Source organism: Dermochelys coriacea, chromosome 23 (assembly GCF_009764565.3).
Source record: "Dermochelys coriacea isolate rDerCor1 chromosome 23, rDerCor1.pri.v4, whole genome shotgun sequence".
Taxonomy (NCBI): Eukaryota; Metazoa; Chordata; order Testudines; family Dermochelyidae; genus Dermochelys; species Dermochelys coriacea.
Genome location: NC_050090.1, coordinates 5,435,474 through 5,451,953, shown reverse-complemented (window position 1 = coordinate 5,451,953; position 16,480 = coordinate 5,435,474). Strand labels below are relative to the sequence as shown.

The 16,480-nt window shown below is 58.3% G+C and overlaps 1 protein-coding gene across 1 annotated transcript in view; it reads right to left on the bottom strand.

Annotated features, from left to right (window-relative positions):
* Positions 1-6,582, bottom strand: part of NOVA2 (NOVA alternative splicing regulator 2) — a 46,196-nt gene extending 39,614 nt beyond the window's left edge. Inside the window, exon 1 of the mRNA XM_038382298.2 lies at positions 5,595-6,582. Coding sequence (XP_038238226.1) covers positions 5,595-5,766 — 172 coding nt within the window. The 5' untranslated portion in view covers positions 5,767-6,582. The remainder of the gene's footprint in view (positions 1-5,594) is intronic.
* Between the last annotated feature and the right edge of the window lie 9,898 nt (positions 6,583-16,480).

The window sequence follows — 16,480 nt, the reverse complement described above, 5'->3', positions numbered from 1 at the left end:
TAGTGGCTATTGTCCTCCATGTGCAAACAAATAGATTGTTTAATAATTGATTCCAGTATCTTTCCCAGTATCAAAGCTAGACTGACTGGTCTATAATTCCCCGGGTCCCCTTTGTTCCCCCTTTTAAAGCTAGGTTCTGTGTTTGCTATTCTCCAGCCCTTTGGGACCTCACCTATTCTCCGTGAGTTCTCCAAGATAATTGCTAACAGTTCTGAGATTGCTTCAGCTAGTTCCTTAAGTGCCCTGGGATGAATTTCATCAGACCCTGCCAGCTTGAATTCATCTACCTTATTTCAATATTCTTAACCTGTTCTTTCCCTTTTGTGGCTGGCATTCCTTCCCCCTGCTTGTTACTATTAATTGTGTTGAGTATCAGGTGAAGACTGAAGCAAAATAGGCATTGAACACCTCCCACTTCTTCATGTCGTCCATTATTAGCTCTCCTTCCTCTCTGTGTAGAGGACCTGCGCTTTCCTTCCACTTTCTCTTGCCCCTAATGCAATTAAAGAATCTCTTCTTATTGCCTCTGCCATCCCTTGCTAGGAGATACTCATTTTGTCCCTTAGCCTTCCTGATTTTGTCCCTGCGTGATTGTGTTGTTCTTTTGTACTCCTCCTTAGCAATCTGTCCATGTTTCCACTTCTTGTAGGATTCTTTTTTGATTTTCAGGGTTTTAAAGTGGAGCCATAGTGGCCCCTTACTGTTCTTCCTAGCTTTCCTTTGCTGTGGGACAGTGGGCAGTTGTGCATTTAATATTGTCTCATTGAGCAGCCACCAGCTCTCCTGACCTCCTTTACCCCTTAGTTTTCCTTCCCAAGGGACATCAGCTACCAGCTCCCTGAGGTTGTTAAGAACTGTTTTTTGGAAGCCTCCCATCCTTATTCTCACTCACTCCTTGTCTTCCTTGGAATCATGAAATCTATCAGTTCATGGTCACTTTCACCCACGTTCTCCCCACCTTCAGATTTGCTACCAGTTCCTCCCTGTCGGTCAGAACCCGATAGCTGCCCTCCGCTTACGTCCTCCATGCTCTGAAACAAGAAGCTGTCCCCGGTACAGTCCAAGAACTTATGGGAGAGTTTGAGGTTTGACATGTGACTTTCCCAGCAGAGGTCTGGGTAGTTAAAATCCCCCATTACTATCAGATCTTGTGTTTTGGATACTCCCCCATCCACCTTTATAGTAGACCTCTACCGTGACGTCACCCTGATTTTTCCCCTTATACGCTAGGTGCCTCCTAGTTCTGCTACTTGGAAGTAGCAGGAGAATGCCTTGGCCCTTCCACCCAGCCCCAGATACCCGCAAGGCTGTGATTGCCCGTCTCCCAGCCACCAGCAGGGCCCACACCGCTTCATGCCAGCCCCTGTCCAGAACACCATTCAGAGCTGGGACCCTGGGGCCCATACGGGTAGTGCAGGTGCAAGACCCCATGTCGCCCATCCCCCAGCAGGTGTCTGCCCCGCCCTGAGATACTGGCACATCTCCAGCTCAAGCCTCCCTGAGCTGCCAAAGAGCCGGCTTGACGGGGATGCTTCTCAGCCCATATCCACTTAAAGAGGCACCTCTGGGGTAGATTAAGCCAGTTAAGTAGTTACAGAAGGCAATGAATTCCAAGCCGATCCTTGCAGAGCATCTGCCTCCACCAGCACCCTGGCCACAGACCGGGACCCCCCGCTCTGTGTCAAGGGCGACCCTGATCCCTGGGAGATTTGAACCTGAATCTGCCCCTCCCCCAGGATTTAGGGGCCTCCTGATCGGGGTTCTGCCATGTCAGGTCAAGGATCCTAGGTCAATATCGTGGCGCTGGCCCTGGCCTGTGGAGAGCACTGGCACCAGCCCAGTCAGTGGGAGCGGTCCTCAGAACCACCACTCAGCACAGATGCTTTAAGAAAGCCAATGTTTAGCCCCAGATACAGGATGGAGGCAGGGAAGACAGATTAGGGCCTCTGTCCCTTTAAAGCATGGGCCCCGCAGCCCCCTGGGTGTGCGAGGTACATCCCAAGAAAGAACTTTCAGGTCAAGTCTCCTACTCCCAGCTCTGAGAGGAGAGTCGGGGCCAGTGGTTAGAGCCAGGGGGACTGGGAGTCATGACTCCTCGGTCCTATTCCCTGCCACTGTGCAGGTGGTCAAGCACCTCTGATATTTTTCAGCTCCCCTCAATTTGTTTTAAGCAAAGGCACCATATTCTGCATACACCGGGGGAAGTGCATGAGTGTGGGGGGAGGTGGGTTGGGGTTTCTGCTCATCCTTAATTAGGTGTATTACAGGAGCTCCTAGAGTTCAGGGCCCCCTAGTGTCAGGCACTGCCCATTCACAGAGTGACCCACAGGAGCTGGAACTAGGGGTGTGGGGAGGTGCTTCTGCACGCCCAGGCTTGAAGTGCTTTTCATTATATACAGGGTTTACAGTTTGATTCGATGGCTCTCAATACCCCCACTATACACATTGTTCCAGCACCCCTGCAGGAATCGAGATCAGGGCCCCATCGCACCGGGCGCTGCCCAGACACACAGTGATTGAGATCGGGGCACCGTCGGGCCAGGTGCTGCCCAGACACACAGTGATCGAGATCAGGGCCCCATCATGCTGGGCGCTGCCCAGACACAAAGTGACCGAGATCGGGGTCCCGTTGCACTGGGTGATGCCCAGACACACAGTGACCAAGATCAGGGCCCCATTGCACCGGGCGCTATCTAGACCACAGTGACCTAGAACAGGGCCCCATTATGCCAGGCAATGCACAGACACACAGTGACCGAGATCAGGGCCCCTCTTCTGGAGCCAGTGTGCGCCAGGAATCCTGCCACCCCTCCAGCGCCCAGCACCGCTGCCCACACTGCGTGGGCTGAGGGAACCCACCCAACCGTCCTTGTGGGAGCAGTCAGACCAGCCTTGCTGCTGGGCAGGGTCCCGGAGCAAAAGCTTTTGGGAAATTCCCCCAGTGTATCGTGGAAGAGCATGGCCCAGCTCAGCCAGCTGGACCCCATGGACCCTCCCAGCCATGATGGTTCTGTGGGCCGAGCAGGTCTCAGCCCCAGGGGATGGGAACCAGGAGTTCTGGCTGATCCCAGCTGGCTTGCTCCAGCCTGGCTCCAAGGCCCTGTGCCCGCCTCGCTCACCATCCTGCCCTTGGCTTTGGTCCTCCTTGCCCAGGGTCACCAGCCAAACCCATCTCCACAATGCCCTCACTGCAAACCAGGCCAAGATCCCTTCCCCATCATGCAACGGGGTTGCCAGTGAGAGACGGCCACACCGGCCCTCCCTGCTGAGGGGAAGGACCCTTGGGCCAGAGGGCATCCTGCTGTCCCATCCCCTGGCAGCAGCTTGGACCAGGGCCAAGGGCCACCCAGGAGCTTTGAGGGGTTCAGCTAAGATGGAGCCCGGGTTTGCAGGGGACCTCTCTCCCCACAGAACCTGGGTTTAAGGAGGACCCCTTTCCACACAGAGCCTGGGTTTGCAGAGGACCCCTCGCCTCAAATAGGCCGGGGCGCTACACACCAAACCCCACCCCATTTCCACTCTCCCCTCCCCCCAATCTTTTCCCAGTCAGACCCAGGACTCCCCAGCGCCCCTTGCATCCCCCACCCCAGCTGGCTTGGAGCCTTCACCGGGATCCCTCCCCCTGCTCGGCTCTTGCGCATTGCCCTGGCAACCGGCCTCCTTTTGCCAATGCAGGCCAGATTCCAACAACCCGACCTGTCTCTCCATCACAGCCCCCAATCAGAGATCCCCCACCCCACCTCAGCCCCATCATGATCAATCCGACCCCACCACGTCCATCCTCAGTGAAAGAACAGAGACGCCACAATGCAACCCGCCTGAAAGGGATGGAAAAACCAACGGCCAAATATCCGGGTAACAGCCCGGATCCTTGGTTCAGTGTCATTTTCCTCAGCCCCACAGCCAGTCATTCCAGCCCTTCCCATGGAGCTAAGATGCCCCAGTTCTTTTAGCCTGATGTCTGGTCTTTTATCGCTCTAATTCATGCCTCGCTTTTGGAAATCTCCTCCCTGCTGGTACATTAGCCCCATCAGTACAGCGATGATAATCCACCGAGCCGATTCCCCAGAGGAATCTGCGTTCAGCTGCAATATTTATCGCTCCTCACCAAAAGGCCAAATGCAAACAGCTCTAAATGTTAATTACATCATGAGGGTTATGGTGGGTGAGCGTGGCTGCAAATTCACACACACGCACACCTGCACCATCCTGGGCAACAAAGACACGCCAATGCCGAGACCCAGCAAGGTGGCCCTCGGCTCCGACCCAGTGCCTGAAATTTCAGCGCCGTCCTCCAGCTGGTGCTGAGGATTTCAGCCCCCGCCAGTTTCCTCTTTCGCTTCGGAAAACATGGATCCGAGCGGCTTTGGAGAAAGGGCCTGTTCGCATGGGGCTAGTGGTGCGCCGAATGCGGCCAGGCCGCTTACTGTTTGCGTTCTGGCCCCGGTGGGGGAAGACAGACAGCTCCGGCATCTTGGCCCTTTGCAAAGAGCGAGCCTCTTGATGGATACGTATTGTTTGCCGAGCCTTCGCCCGCCCCCCCTGCCCCACGCACGCAGTGTCTTTCAAATACCCCAGCTGCCACCCTCCCTTGCCCTCTGCCGGCATCCACGCCGCTTCCTTCCTGCCCTCTGCCCCCTTCACATCCTCCAGCAAAGGCTGGGAAGATCTGACAGCTTTGCCATCCTGTGTGTGTGTTTGTGTGTGTGTGTGTGTGTGTGTGTGCGTGTGTCACCCCCTCCCGTCTTCCCCCACCAAGCTGCTATCAAATGGACAGTTATTCTCGCCTCCATTTTGACACTGCAGCTGGATATAGATATGTCTGTTGCAATTTTTGTGTGTGTCGGGTGGGGGGAACACACAGGAAAAAGGGAGGAGAGGACTGGGATTTTACATCTCCTCCCCCCCCCCCGCTCGAAGGCTGCAGATGCTTGCCGGTGCCCAGCATTTCACGGCAATCAGATTATTATTTTTTAACGTTAGGATGGGGGGGGGCTCAGTCCCAGGTGGGGAATCCGAGCAATAGGGTTTACATGCTAGATGGAGGGGGGTGGCTTGGGCAAGAGGGGGGCAGGATGGAAGGGAAATCTCCATCCATGGGGTGGGGGGAGCAGGATGGAGAGGTGGGTTCCCCCTCCATGGAGTGCAAGGCAGGATGGGGGGAATTGCCTATCCTTGGGGTGGGGGGATGGGCAAGATGGAGGGGAAATCTCCATCTGTGAGATGGGGGGCAGGATGGGGTAGGATCATCATCTGTGGGGTGGGGGGCAGGATGGGGGGTGGTATCCCCATCTGTGGGGGGGCAGGATGGGGGGATCACCATCCTTGGAGGGGGCAGGATGGGGGGTGGGGATCCCCTCTCCAGGTGGGTAGGTTGAAGCAGAGAAGGGGATAGCTGGGGGGCAGATTGGGTTGGTGTGGGGAAGGGGGGGTGGAGCAGGAGATCCCTGTCCTTAGGGTGGGAGGTGGGGGTGGAGCGGGAGGGGTAGGCTGGCGTTCGGGTGGGGGGGATGGAGAATCTGTCCTGGAGCACAGGTCCGGCAGTGGGAAGTGGGGTGCTGCAGACTCCCCCCTTTCACCCTCCCCCCCCTCACCTCCTGTGTTGCTGCGCTTGGTGCTGATGGCCTCGGTGGGGGTCTCCAGGGGCCTCTTCCTGGAGTCGGGGGGGTCCGATTCCATGTGGGGGGGCGGCGGCTGCTGGGGCTGCGGGTGGGACGCAGAGAAGATGCCGTTCTGGTGCACGGAGCCGCCTGCCATCATCTTCATCCTCAGGGCGAATCTCCCACCCCCTGCTCGGGATCCGGCCGCCTCGCCAGGAGGAGGAGGAGGAAGAGGGAGGATGCACAGGCGCGGGGGGGGGAGTAGAGAAGGGAGGGGGAGGAGGGATGCACGGGATGGGGGGCAAGGGGGTGCACTGGGGTAGGGACAGAGGGGTGCACGGGGTGGGGGCAGAGGGGGGTGCACGGGGTGGGGGGCAGAGGGGGGTTCAGCAGGGGGGCAGAGGGGGCTCAGGAGGGGGGAATAGGGGTGCACGGATGGGGGACTCAGGGGGGGTGCACGGGGGGAGAGGAGCCTCCAAATGCAATTGACAAAGGAGGGCAGCTCGAGCAGCCGGGCTCAGGGGGGTGATACGAGCCCCCCCCACCGCTTCCCTCTCGCCCCCAGCCCCCACGGGAAGGAAGGGGGGGTGCAAGGCGGGCGGCGGGGGCTTGGGGAGGAACAAACACAAAGGAGGCAGGAAGAGAGGGATGGAGGCGGCGGGGAAGGGCGCAAAGGACCCTCCGCTCCCCCCCAGCAGAACGGCTCCGCGGGCTGCCCCCCGGAGGCAGGTGGGGGGAAAGGCGGCGGAAGGGTTGAGCAGCTCTGGAGGGAGCTGGGGCGGAAGGGCCGGCCGCGGGCACAGGCGAAGGGCTAAAACCTCCCGCGATCGCTGCAGCCCGAGGCGGAGAGCGCGGCCGCCGGTCCCCAGTGCAGCATCCTCGCCCCAGCGGCCCGGCTCGGCCGAGCCCGGCCCTGACGTCGGAGACGCCCCCGCCCCCCCCAGCACATTGGCTGCAGGCCCGGCCCGGCCCAGCTGTCTCCGGCTCCGCGGAGCTGGGGGGCAGGTGGGGGGACGGGGCTGGGCTGGGGGCGTGACACGGGTGGGGGCGGGGCTGGCAGAGGGGGGCAAGAGAGGGGTGTGTTTGGGCGTGGGCCACTGTCGTCCATCTGTCCCGCTACACCCCCTCCCCCAACTACCTAGGGATAGACCTGTCAGCCCCTCCCCACACACCTGTCTGCCCCCACACACCCCGATCCATCCCCATAAACCCATCTCTCCCTCCATCCATCTGCCCCTCCCCACACACCTGTCTACCCCACACACTCTGATCCATCCCCAGACACCCGCATCTATCCATCCTTCCATCCATCTGCCCCTCCCCACCCACCTGTCTGCCCCCACACATCCCGATCCATCCACACATCCCCATAAATCCCCATCTATTCATCCATCTATCAACCTGTCCCTTCCTACCCACCTACCTGGCCCTATATACCCCAATCCATCTATCCATCCCCTTACTCCCCCAGCTATCCATCCATCCATCCATCTGTCCCTCCCTACCCACCTGTCTGCCCCACACATCCTGATCCATCTATCCATCCCCTACACCCCCATCTATCCATCCCTCCACCCATCAATCTATCTCCCCCAAACACCTGCTGGGCCCCATACATCCCAATCCATCTATCCGTCCCCATACATCCCCATCTATCCATCCATCTATCGATCTGTCCCTCCTTACCCATCTGCCTGGTCCCATACACCCCAATCCATCCACCCATCCCCATACACCTGCATCTACCCATTCATCCATTTGTCCCTTCTTACACGCCTGTCTGCCCCCACACACCCTGATCCATCTATCTGTCCCCCTGCAGCCCCATCAATCCATCCATCTATAGACCTGTCCCTTCCTACCCACCTGCCTGGCCCCATCCATCCATCCACTCATCCATCCATCCAACCATCCCTCCCTACACACCTGCCTATCCCCATAGTCCCCAATTCATCTATCCATCCCCACAGACACCCATCAATCTATCTGTTGATCAATCTATTCCCTCGTACTCACCCATTTATCCCTACACACATCTCTATCTATGCATCTATCAATCTATCAATTCATTAATCTATCCTCAAACACCCTAATCCATTTATCCATCCCTATACACACTCCATCTAGCTATCTACACAGTGTTGTTATAGCCATGTTGGTCCCAGAATATTAGAGACACAAGGTGGGTGAAGAAATGTCTTTTATTGGATCAGCTTCTGTTCTTGAGAGAGACAAGTTTTCAAGCTCTTCTTCAGGTCTATCTATCAGTCTGTCTGTCTGGCCAGTGCGTCTCCTAGCTCTTTCTCTAATTTGGGGGATCTGATAAAATATATGCCGGCAAACATTTAATGTTGTTTATATAATCTGAGCCTAGTAGGAAGTATTTCCACAATTTAAAACAAAACAAAAAGAAAAAACAAACCAAGAAACCAAAAACTGTGAAAACCAATGTCTTAAAATGGATGTACCTTGCTCTGGAGTGCCAGACACCCATCCCCTGGAGTGCCGGACACCCATCCCCAGGAGTGACAACACCCATCCCCAGGTGTGCCGGACACCCATCCCCAGGGGTAACAACACCCATTCCCTGGAGTGCCCAGCACCCATCCCCAGGAGTGCCCGACACCCATCCCCAGGAGTGACAACACCCATCCTCTGGATTGACAACACCCATCCCCTGGAGTGTCGGACACCCATCCTGACATCATACCCAGGAGTGACAACACCCATCCCCTGGAGTGCCGGACACCCATCCCAGGGAATGCCTGACACCCATCCCTGGGAGTGACAACACCCATCTCCTGCAGTAATAAGGACTCTGAAGGTGAAACTGACCATAGACATGCTGTTGACATGGGGAAGGCCCAGCTGATCAATCACTGCCATGTGTGGTAACTCCTTTTTGAAAAAGGCCTGATCCTCCAACATCAATGGCCGGGTGAAATAAAATATGGGGAACCCTGTCAGGGGGCGGGAAAGGCAGACAGCTTCATGCCAGGGGCTGATAGGTTTTAGAAGGCTGGTGTCTTTGGGGTCGAGGTAGCAACTGAACACAAATGGGTCTTTTATAGGGATAGATGCAGGTCGGAATGAAACTTTGATGTGGAAAGTCCATGGGTGCTAATGACACAGTAAAAAGTGAAAGGGAAATGAAGGGTATGATAAGTGATAAGTGAACTGGATTTTAATAGATTTCCCCTTTTAACGAGCTCAGATATCGTTAGTATCTGTTTGGAGCCTGATCCACAGAACGCTTTCAAGCAGAGCGTGGTCCCATTAGCTCCCATACGGATGAGATTCCCTAGTACAGTAGGGCAAACTGGAGGAGTCCTGGATTGGCTTTGTGTAATATTACCTTGTGTTAGGTATAGCAGCAGGTAGACCACACCTGTTGGCCGCATGGAGGCAGGCTGCAGTAGGCCGGCCTGTCATGTCCATTCATTTGTCTACAAGAAACAAAAAACTTCTGACAAACCTGGATACGATTAGTGAAAATTTCCATTTGGTCAAAAAAGCCTTTTTCTGTCAACCCCGCCCCACTCCTCAATTTCTTCGTAACTTAAATTTTTCAACCAGCATTGTTTTGTGAACCCCGCTCTGGATTTGTCAGGAAAAGATCATCTCTGGCGAGCTTGGCTACCCTCTCACTGACCCAGATGTGAATCCGGAATAACTCCACTGGTGTCAACGGGACTGATTCCCCTCTCCCTGACCAAGATGTGAATCCGGAATAACTCCACTGGTGTCAGCGGGACTGATTTCCCTCTCACTGATCCAGGGAATCCGGAATAACTCCACTGGTGGCAGAACTGGTAAATGAGAGAATCAGCAAGACATTACAGCATTCTGCACCAGCGTGCTGTGCCCAGGGTCGGTCAGTCTCACTTTCTAGTTCGGGTCCATTTCACACTGGGATTCCCCAGCGTTTTTTCCCTGCTGCCCTTGAGATATTGCGCCCAAGCCTGACCCGCAGGGGGAGGAGCCAGGGAAGGGAAATAACTCCTGCAAACACTGGCTAGGAGAGTGTGTAAATGAGGGGTTGTATTTTGCTTCCGAAAACCTCACTTAATCTTAAATTCCTGTCATGCTCTCCCAGGTTCTTATCTGGCCCCAATCACCATGGCATCTGGGTGCCTCCTGGTTCTGCAGTGAATGATGCGACTGACACCTATCCCGTTGCGGTTCATTCCCTCTGCAGGGGGAGAATTGTGCGTGCTGTGGAGTGGGTTGTTTTGGTAGGGTGTTTGGGTTTACAGGTACACACTGCACTGTGGGGATGTCAGAGCAGGCAACTGAAGGAGGGCGATGGGGGGGCTGGGGGGCGGGATGGTCCTAGTTCATTCCACAGGCTGGGACCAGCTCCCACCCAGACAAATTTCACCCTGACAATGGAGAGTCCCACCGGGCCAGAGGAGCAGAGCTGTCCCACCCCAGCACTTTCAGCTCTTTTCCATCCCTGAGTCCAGGCCCCTGAGCGCCTTGAAGATCAGGACCAAGCCTTTGCCCTGCACGGGGAGTCGACATAGAGAAAGGAGGTCAGAACTCACCAGAGGCGGTGTGGCCTAGTGGGTACAACATTGGCCTGGCCTGGTGGGTGATCTTCCCTGTGCCTCAGTTTCCCCCGCCATGCAATGGGGATAATGATCCTTGTGAAGCACTTTGGGAGCTACTGAGGACCAGCGCTCAATGAGATTAGTATCACTAATTGGGAAGAGGCCCATTCGCAGCTGCAGCCCCTTCCCTTTTTCGGTGACCTCGGTTTGCTTCTGTTTTTATAATAGATCACAGAGCCAGAGACGAGTAAGCCTGGCTGGGACCTTGAGAGGCCTCGAGTCCAGCCCCCCGCACACTCATGGCAGAAGCACGAAATAACTTGCCTGCCCCTGCCAGGTGTGAGGCCAATGGAGATTCCACAGCCTCCATGAGCGATTTGTTCCACCGCAACGTGGCTTTGGCAACACGATGCCAGCACATGGCATGCTCTTGGCACAGTGTTTCCAGCCATTGTCCCAGCCCTAAGCTAGCCCTGGAGACCCCATAAGACTAAGGGGCGGCACGTTGAGTTGAAACGCTAGCGAGTGTGCAGCTCACATCTTCCCACTACTGAGCCTATCGCCACCTAGCCCTGGCCTTGCTCCCTAGATGAGCTGCCTGCCCCACATCTGTGACCACTCCACCACACTGCCCTCCCGGGACACAGGCCAGGATCCCTGATCCCCAGCTTTCAAGTGACATCTGGCAAATAGTCATTGACCCCCATTTGCTGTAAGGAATTGCAGGCCACGTCCCTCTCTATCAGCTGGCCCAAAGACAAGAGCAACAACTCCGGCAGGAACCATCCCTAGCTCCTGTCATTGGGCGGATCTCAAAGCGCTTTCCGCTGGGACATTGTGCAGATGGGGAAACGGAGGCTCACATGGGCGGTGCGGGGAGGGGGCGTGTGTTATGGCTGCATGTGATAGAACCACCTGGTGTTTTTTTAATTCACCTGGTGCAAAACCATCCTTTAAAACAGCTTCTTTCCCCCTGACAAACCAGGCTCTGCGGTGGATCAGGTTGTGCTGCACCCAGCTGGGTTGGCAGCTATAGCCAGGCGAATCCCCATGAGAAATACAGGCTCCGATGGGTCATGATGCAGGTGTGATCAGCCATCGGACCAAGCTGCCCGGGGAAGTGGTGGGCTCTCCATCTCTTGACAGCTCCAATACAGGGGAGCTGGGGGATTGGAATGACCTGGGCTATACAGGGGGGCAGGTTATTGGGTCCCTTTGCTGACAGGTGCTGCCCGCTGACAGGTGGACATGGGCTCCCACCTTTGGGGAGGCTAGGCCCACTCAGCCCTGCCCCTTCTGCCCCCCCTCACCCATCAGAGCCCTGAAGGCCCTCCCCCCACAACTGGAGGAGCCCCAGCCAAATCACCCAGAGCACCGGGCCGCCTTCTGGTCCTGAGCGCTGGCCCAAGCCCCCTGCTGCCAGGCTGCCCGACTAACCCCCAGGGCACCAGCCAGCCCCCGAGTGCCGTCCTGGCCCACAGGCCACTGACTAGCTGGCCCCAAGCCGTCCCCTGATCTCCTATACCCGTCACCCATGCAGGTGGGACGTGACGAGGGGTCCTTCAGAGCGGCAAGGATGAGGCTCCCAGAGGGAGGGAACTCCCCGTGGCTGCAGCCACTCCCGGCTGTCTCCAGTGCCCCCCCAGGGGTGAGAGGCTGGGGTGTAATTCCAGGCCAGCAGTGAGGCAGAGACCCCCACCTCACCCCGGGGGATGTTGCTGGTTGTAAAGTCTCACCCTGCAGGAGGGTCGACTCAGCCAAAAGCAGCTTCTGTCGGACAATGTGGACTGTGAGGCAGGGCGATCACCCAGTGATGTTCGGCTTGGATGGGTGGGTACGGGGGTAGTTCAATATAGAAATGGATTTTTTTGGGTAGGGCAGTTGTGGGTTTTAGGCACAGGACTCCTGGGTTCTCTTTTCGGCTCTGGGAGGAGAGTGGGGTCTAGTGGTTAGAGCAGGAGGGCTGGGAGCCAGGACTCCAGGATTCTATCCCCAGCTCTGGGAGGGGAGTGGGGTCTAGTGGTTAGAGCAGGGAGTAGGGGCTGGGAGCCAGGACTCCTGGGTTCTATCCCAGCTCTGGGAGGGGAGTGAGATCTAGTCGTTAGAGCAGGGGGGCTGGGAACCAGGACTCCTGGGTTCTATCCCAGCTCTGGGAGGGGAGTGGGATCTAGTCGTTAGAGCAGGAGGGCTGGGAGCCAGGACTCCAGGATTCTATCCCCAGCTCTGGGAGGGGAGTGGGGTCTAGTGGTTAGAGCAGGGAGTAGGGGCTGGGAGCCAGGACTCCTGGGTTCTATCCCAGCTCTGGGAGGGGAGTGAGATCTAGTCGTTAGAGCAGGGGGGCTGGGAACCAGGACTCCTGGGTTCTATCCCAGCTCTGGGAGGGGAGTGAGATCTAGTCGTTAGAGCAAGGGGGCTGGGAACCGGGACTCCTGGGTTCTAGCCCAGCTCTGGGAAGGGTGTGGCTCTGATGGTGGGAGTGGCGGGGCTGGGCGGGAGGATTCGTGGGATCTTTCCCCAGCTGTGGGGTGAGCGCAGCAAAGGTTGGGGAATCAGGACTCCTGGGTTCTATTCCCAGCAACGAGAGAGAGAGCGTGGGCTGGTGGTTAGAGCAGTGTCAGGGAGAAAGAGGAAGCAAGGGGGTGACAATGAAATAACAGCTTAAAGAAAAGCCGGGGGGGGGGCTTTGCTCTAGCAGGTGGATACACCAGGCTTTATGGAAGAGCCCTGGCTCCCCGCTCCAGTTCCCAGCGTTCTTGCTGGGGGAAGCCAGTGCCAATGGGCCCCTGCCACCTGGGACAAGTCCAGCCAACCGGCTGCTGTGTCGGTGCCACCCTGCAGAGCCGGCGAGGGTCGTGCCGCTCAGGAACGCCCTTTCCCGGGGAGCGCCGGCAGAGCTGAGGAGAGGCAAAGGGGCCCTGGACTCCTCGGGGGATAGACCTTGGGGTGCAGTAGGAGAAGAGCCGGCGTGGCTCTGTGCCCTTCGCTGGAATGGATTCTGGGAGAAACTCCAGGGAGGGGCAAACCTGCCCCGGCTCTCTGGGCCCCCCTGAAATGGGTCTGGCTGCAGCCAGCGCCCGGGGAGGGCAGGGAAAGGGCCGACTTGGATGGCTGAGGCTGAGTCCCGCCGGGCACTGGGGGCCTCCCTGGTGTCCCGGCCTGGGCCGAACGGGGGGAGCTGGGAGCAGATGGGCTCTTTCATCCTGCCAGGCGGAGCTGCAGCCTTTGGCTGGGCTCAATAGCGTCGGGGGAGGAGGGGAGGCGGCTGAGCGCGGCTCCTGAATGCTAAACGGCTCCCGCATTGTGTGCGCCGCCCCATCTGTCCCTTCGCGCTCGGCTATTGTCCATGGCCGCCACATCTGGACTCCGTGCACCCCTCCCCCACTGCATGGCCTCCAGGGACACAGACGACCCCCCCCCCGCCCCCTTTGTGTCCCGGTACCAGGGCCAGGCTGCCAAAGGGTCTCGCCTGTGGGGCACCGAGTGGGCAGGGAGCCCCCCCTCTTCCTCGGGGCCGCCCTGTGATCACAGCCATCGCTGGGGGGAGAGAGGCCTTGGGGGGAAACTGCACAGGGTTGGGGAGCGCCCCCTAGCGCCGCATTGGGGTCAGCACTGACTGTGAGGGGAGAGCGCCCCCCGCTGACCCCCTCCCACCCTGCTCCCTGCAGCACAGCGCCCCCCTAGCGCCACATTGGGGTCAGCACTGACTGTGAGGGGAGAGCGCCCCCCGCTGACCCCCTCCCACCCTGCTCCCTGCAGCACAGCGCCCCCCTAGCGCCGCATTGGGGTCAGCACTGACTGTGAGGGGAGAGCGCCCCCCGCTGACCCCCTCCCACCCTGCTCCCTGCAGCACAGCGCCCCCTAGCGCCGCATTGGGGTCAGCACTGACTGTGAGGGGAGAGCGCCCCCCGCTGACCCCCTCCCACCCTGCTCCCTGCAGCACAGCACCCCCTAGCGCCGCATTGGGGTCAGCACTGACTGTGAGGGGAGAGCGCCCCCCGCTGACCCCCTCCCACCCTGCTCCCTGCAGCACAGCGCCCCCTAGCGCCGCATTGGGGTCAGCACTGACTGTGAGGGGAGAGCGCCCCCCGCTGACCCCCTCCCACCCTGCTCCCTGCAGCACAGCGCCCCCCTAGCGCCGCATTGGGGTCAGCACTGACTGTGAGGGGAGAGCGCCCCCCGCTGACCCCCTCCCACCCTGCTCCCTGCAGCACAGCACCCCCTAGCGCCGCATTGGGGTCAGCACTGACTGTGAGGGGAGAGCGCCCCCCGCTGACCCCCTCCCACCCTGCTCCCTGCAGCACAGCGCCCCCCTAGCGCCGCATTGGGGTCAGCACTGACTGTGAGGGGAGAGCGCCCCCCGCTGACCCCCTCCCACCCTGCTCCCTGCAGCACAGCGCCCCCTAGCGCCGCATTGGGGTCAGCACTGACTGTGAGGGGAGAGCGCCCCCCGCTGACCCCCTCCCACCCTGCTCCCTGCAGCACAGCACCCCCTAGCGCCGCATTGGGGTCAGCACTGACTGTGAGGGGAGAGCGCCCCCCGCTGACCCCCTCCCACCCTGCTCCCTGCAGCACAGCACCCCCTAGCGCCGCATTGGGGTCAGCACTGACTGTGAGGGGAGAGCGCCCCCCGCTGACCCCCTCCCCCCCTGCTCCCTGCAGCACAGCGCCCCCCTAGCGCCGCATTGGGGTCAGCACTGACTGTGAGGGGAGAGCGCCCCCCGCTGACCCCCTCCCACCCTGCTCCCTGCAGCACAGCGCCCCCTAGCGCCACACTGGGGCATTATGGGTACTATTAACAGCCCCGCTTACTGGAAAACTCAACCCATTTCGTCAATCCTCAGGATTTTTCTTGGAAAGCTCCCATGGCAAAGGTGCTTAATGTAGCTTATGGGAGCAAAGCAGCTCGCAGCCCAAGTCAGGCACTATCCCTTGCGTCTCCCCCTCTTCCATTCCCTGGGCTCAGGATTCTGGGCGCTGCAGGACAGTCCCCCCTCTCCTCCCCCCCCCAAAAACCTTCCAGTCTATTGGCTGAGTCCAGCGTTGCTAATCTCCTCTCTCTGCCCTGTGATCTCCAGCGGCTGCCACCCCTGTGGCTCACAGATTCCAAGGCCAGATGGGACCAGTGTGCCCATCTTAGGGAGGGTCTACCCTGGGCACTTACCCTGGCATAGCTGTGTCACTCTGGTGGTGCGAATCATCCGCACCGCGGAGAGGTGGAGCTAGACCGACCGAACCCACGGTGGGGAAGAATTCTTCCATTACCCCAGCTACCACCTGCCGGGGAGGTGGGTTACCGATGCCAATGGGAGAACCCCTCCCAGCGGCCCAGCTGAGCCAGTCTAGTGTTTAATGAGAGTGATGGACCCTCCCTAAAAATGGGGGGGCACTGGTGCCCAAACTGTGGCCCCACCCCTCATACTGCACAAGCCCTCGCCCCCACGCCACCCCTTCCCCACGAGCCCCCACCCCCCACTCGCCCCAAGTCCCCATCCTCGCACCGTCCCCTTCCCCTGAGGCCTTCCCCTGACCGGCCTTTTCCCCCAAGACCCCTCTCCCCCATTGCTCACCCTTATAGCAGGTAAAAAGTGGTAGGGCCATGACCCCGTGGTCTGGTGCCCCTGTATTTTAAGTGTAGACATGGCCACAGGCCAGTTACCTTCCCCAAAATAATTCCTAGCACAGCTCTTTTAGATCCTGGGTTTTTAAACAGCCGGTGATGGAGAATCCACCATGGCCCCCAGCCAGCGAGTTGCTCCCACGCTTAATCACCTGTTAAAAAAATCTTGCCTTATTTCTAGTCTGAACTGGTCTTGCTTCCAGTGGTGGATTCAGAGTTAGCGGGGCCCTGTGCTCAGCTTCATTTTTGGGGCCCCTCCTTGGGACCCAGCCAAGAAAAAGAACATTCTCTCTTATCTCTCCCCCACCCTTGTTTTTCATTCTTTTTTCCTTCATCCTGCTCCTATAAGTAATAACAAGTAAATGAAAGTAAAGTTGACAGTTTTTCTAGTCTAATTTATTTTTCCACAGACCACTTGAAAATCACTGGGGGTCTCAGCGAACCACTTAATGATCTTTCCAAATATTGTTTGTACCGTTAGCTAACTAGTGTAAAGCGCTTTGGATAAGAGCCCTTAAGAAAACATTGGGATGCAGGGTCTGGCCAGCAGTTAGGGTGCAGGAGGGCTCAGGGCTGGGGGTGCAGGGTCTGGGAGGCAGTTAGGGTGCGGGAGCAGGCTGGGGGTTGGGGTGCAGGGTCTGACTAGGAGTTAGGGTGTGGGGGGGGCCTCAGGGCTGGGGCAGGAGGTTGGCGTGTGGAGCGCTTACCTG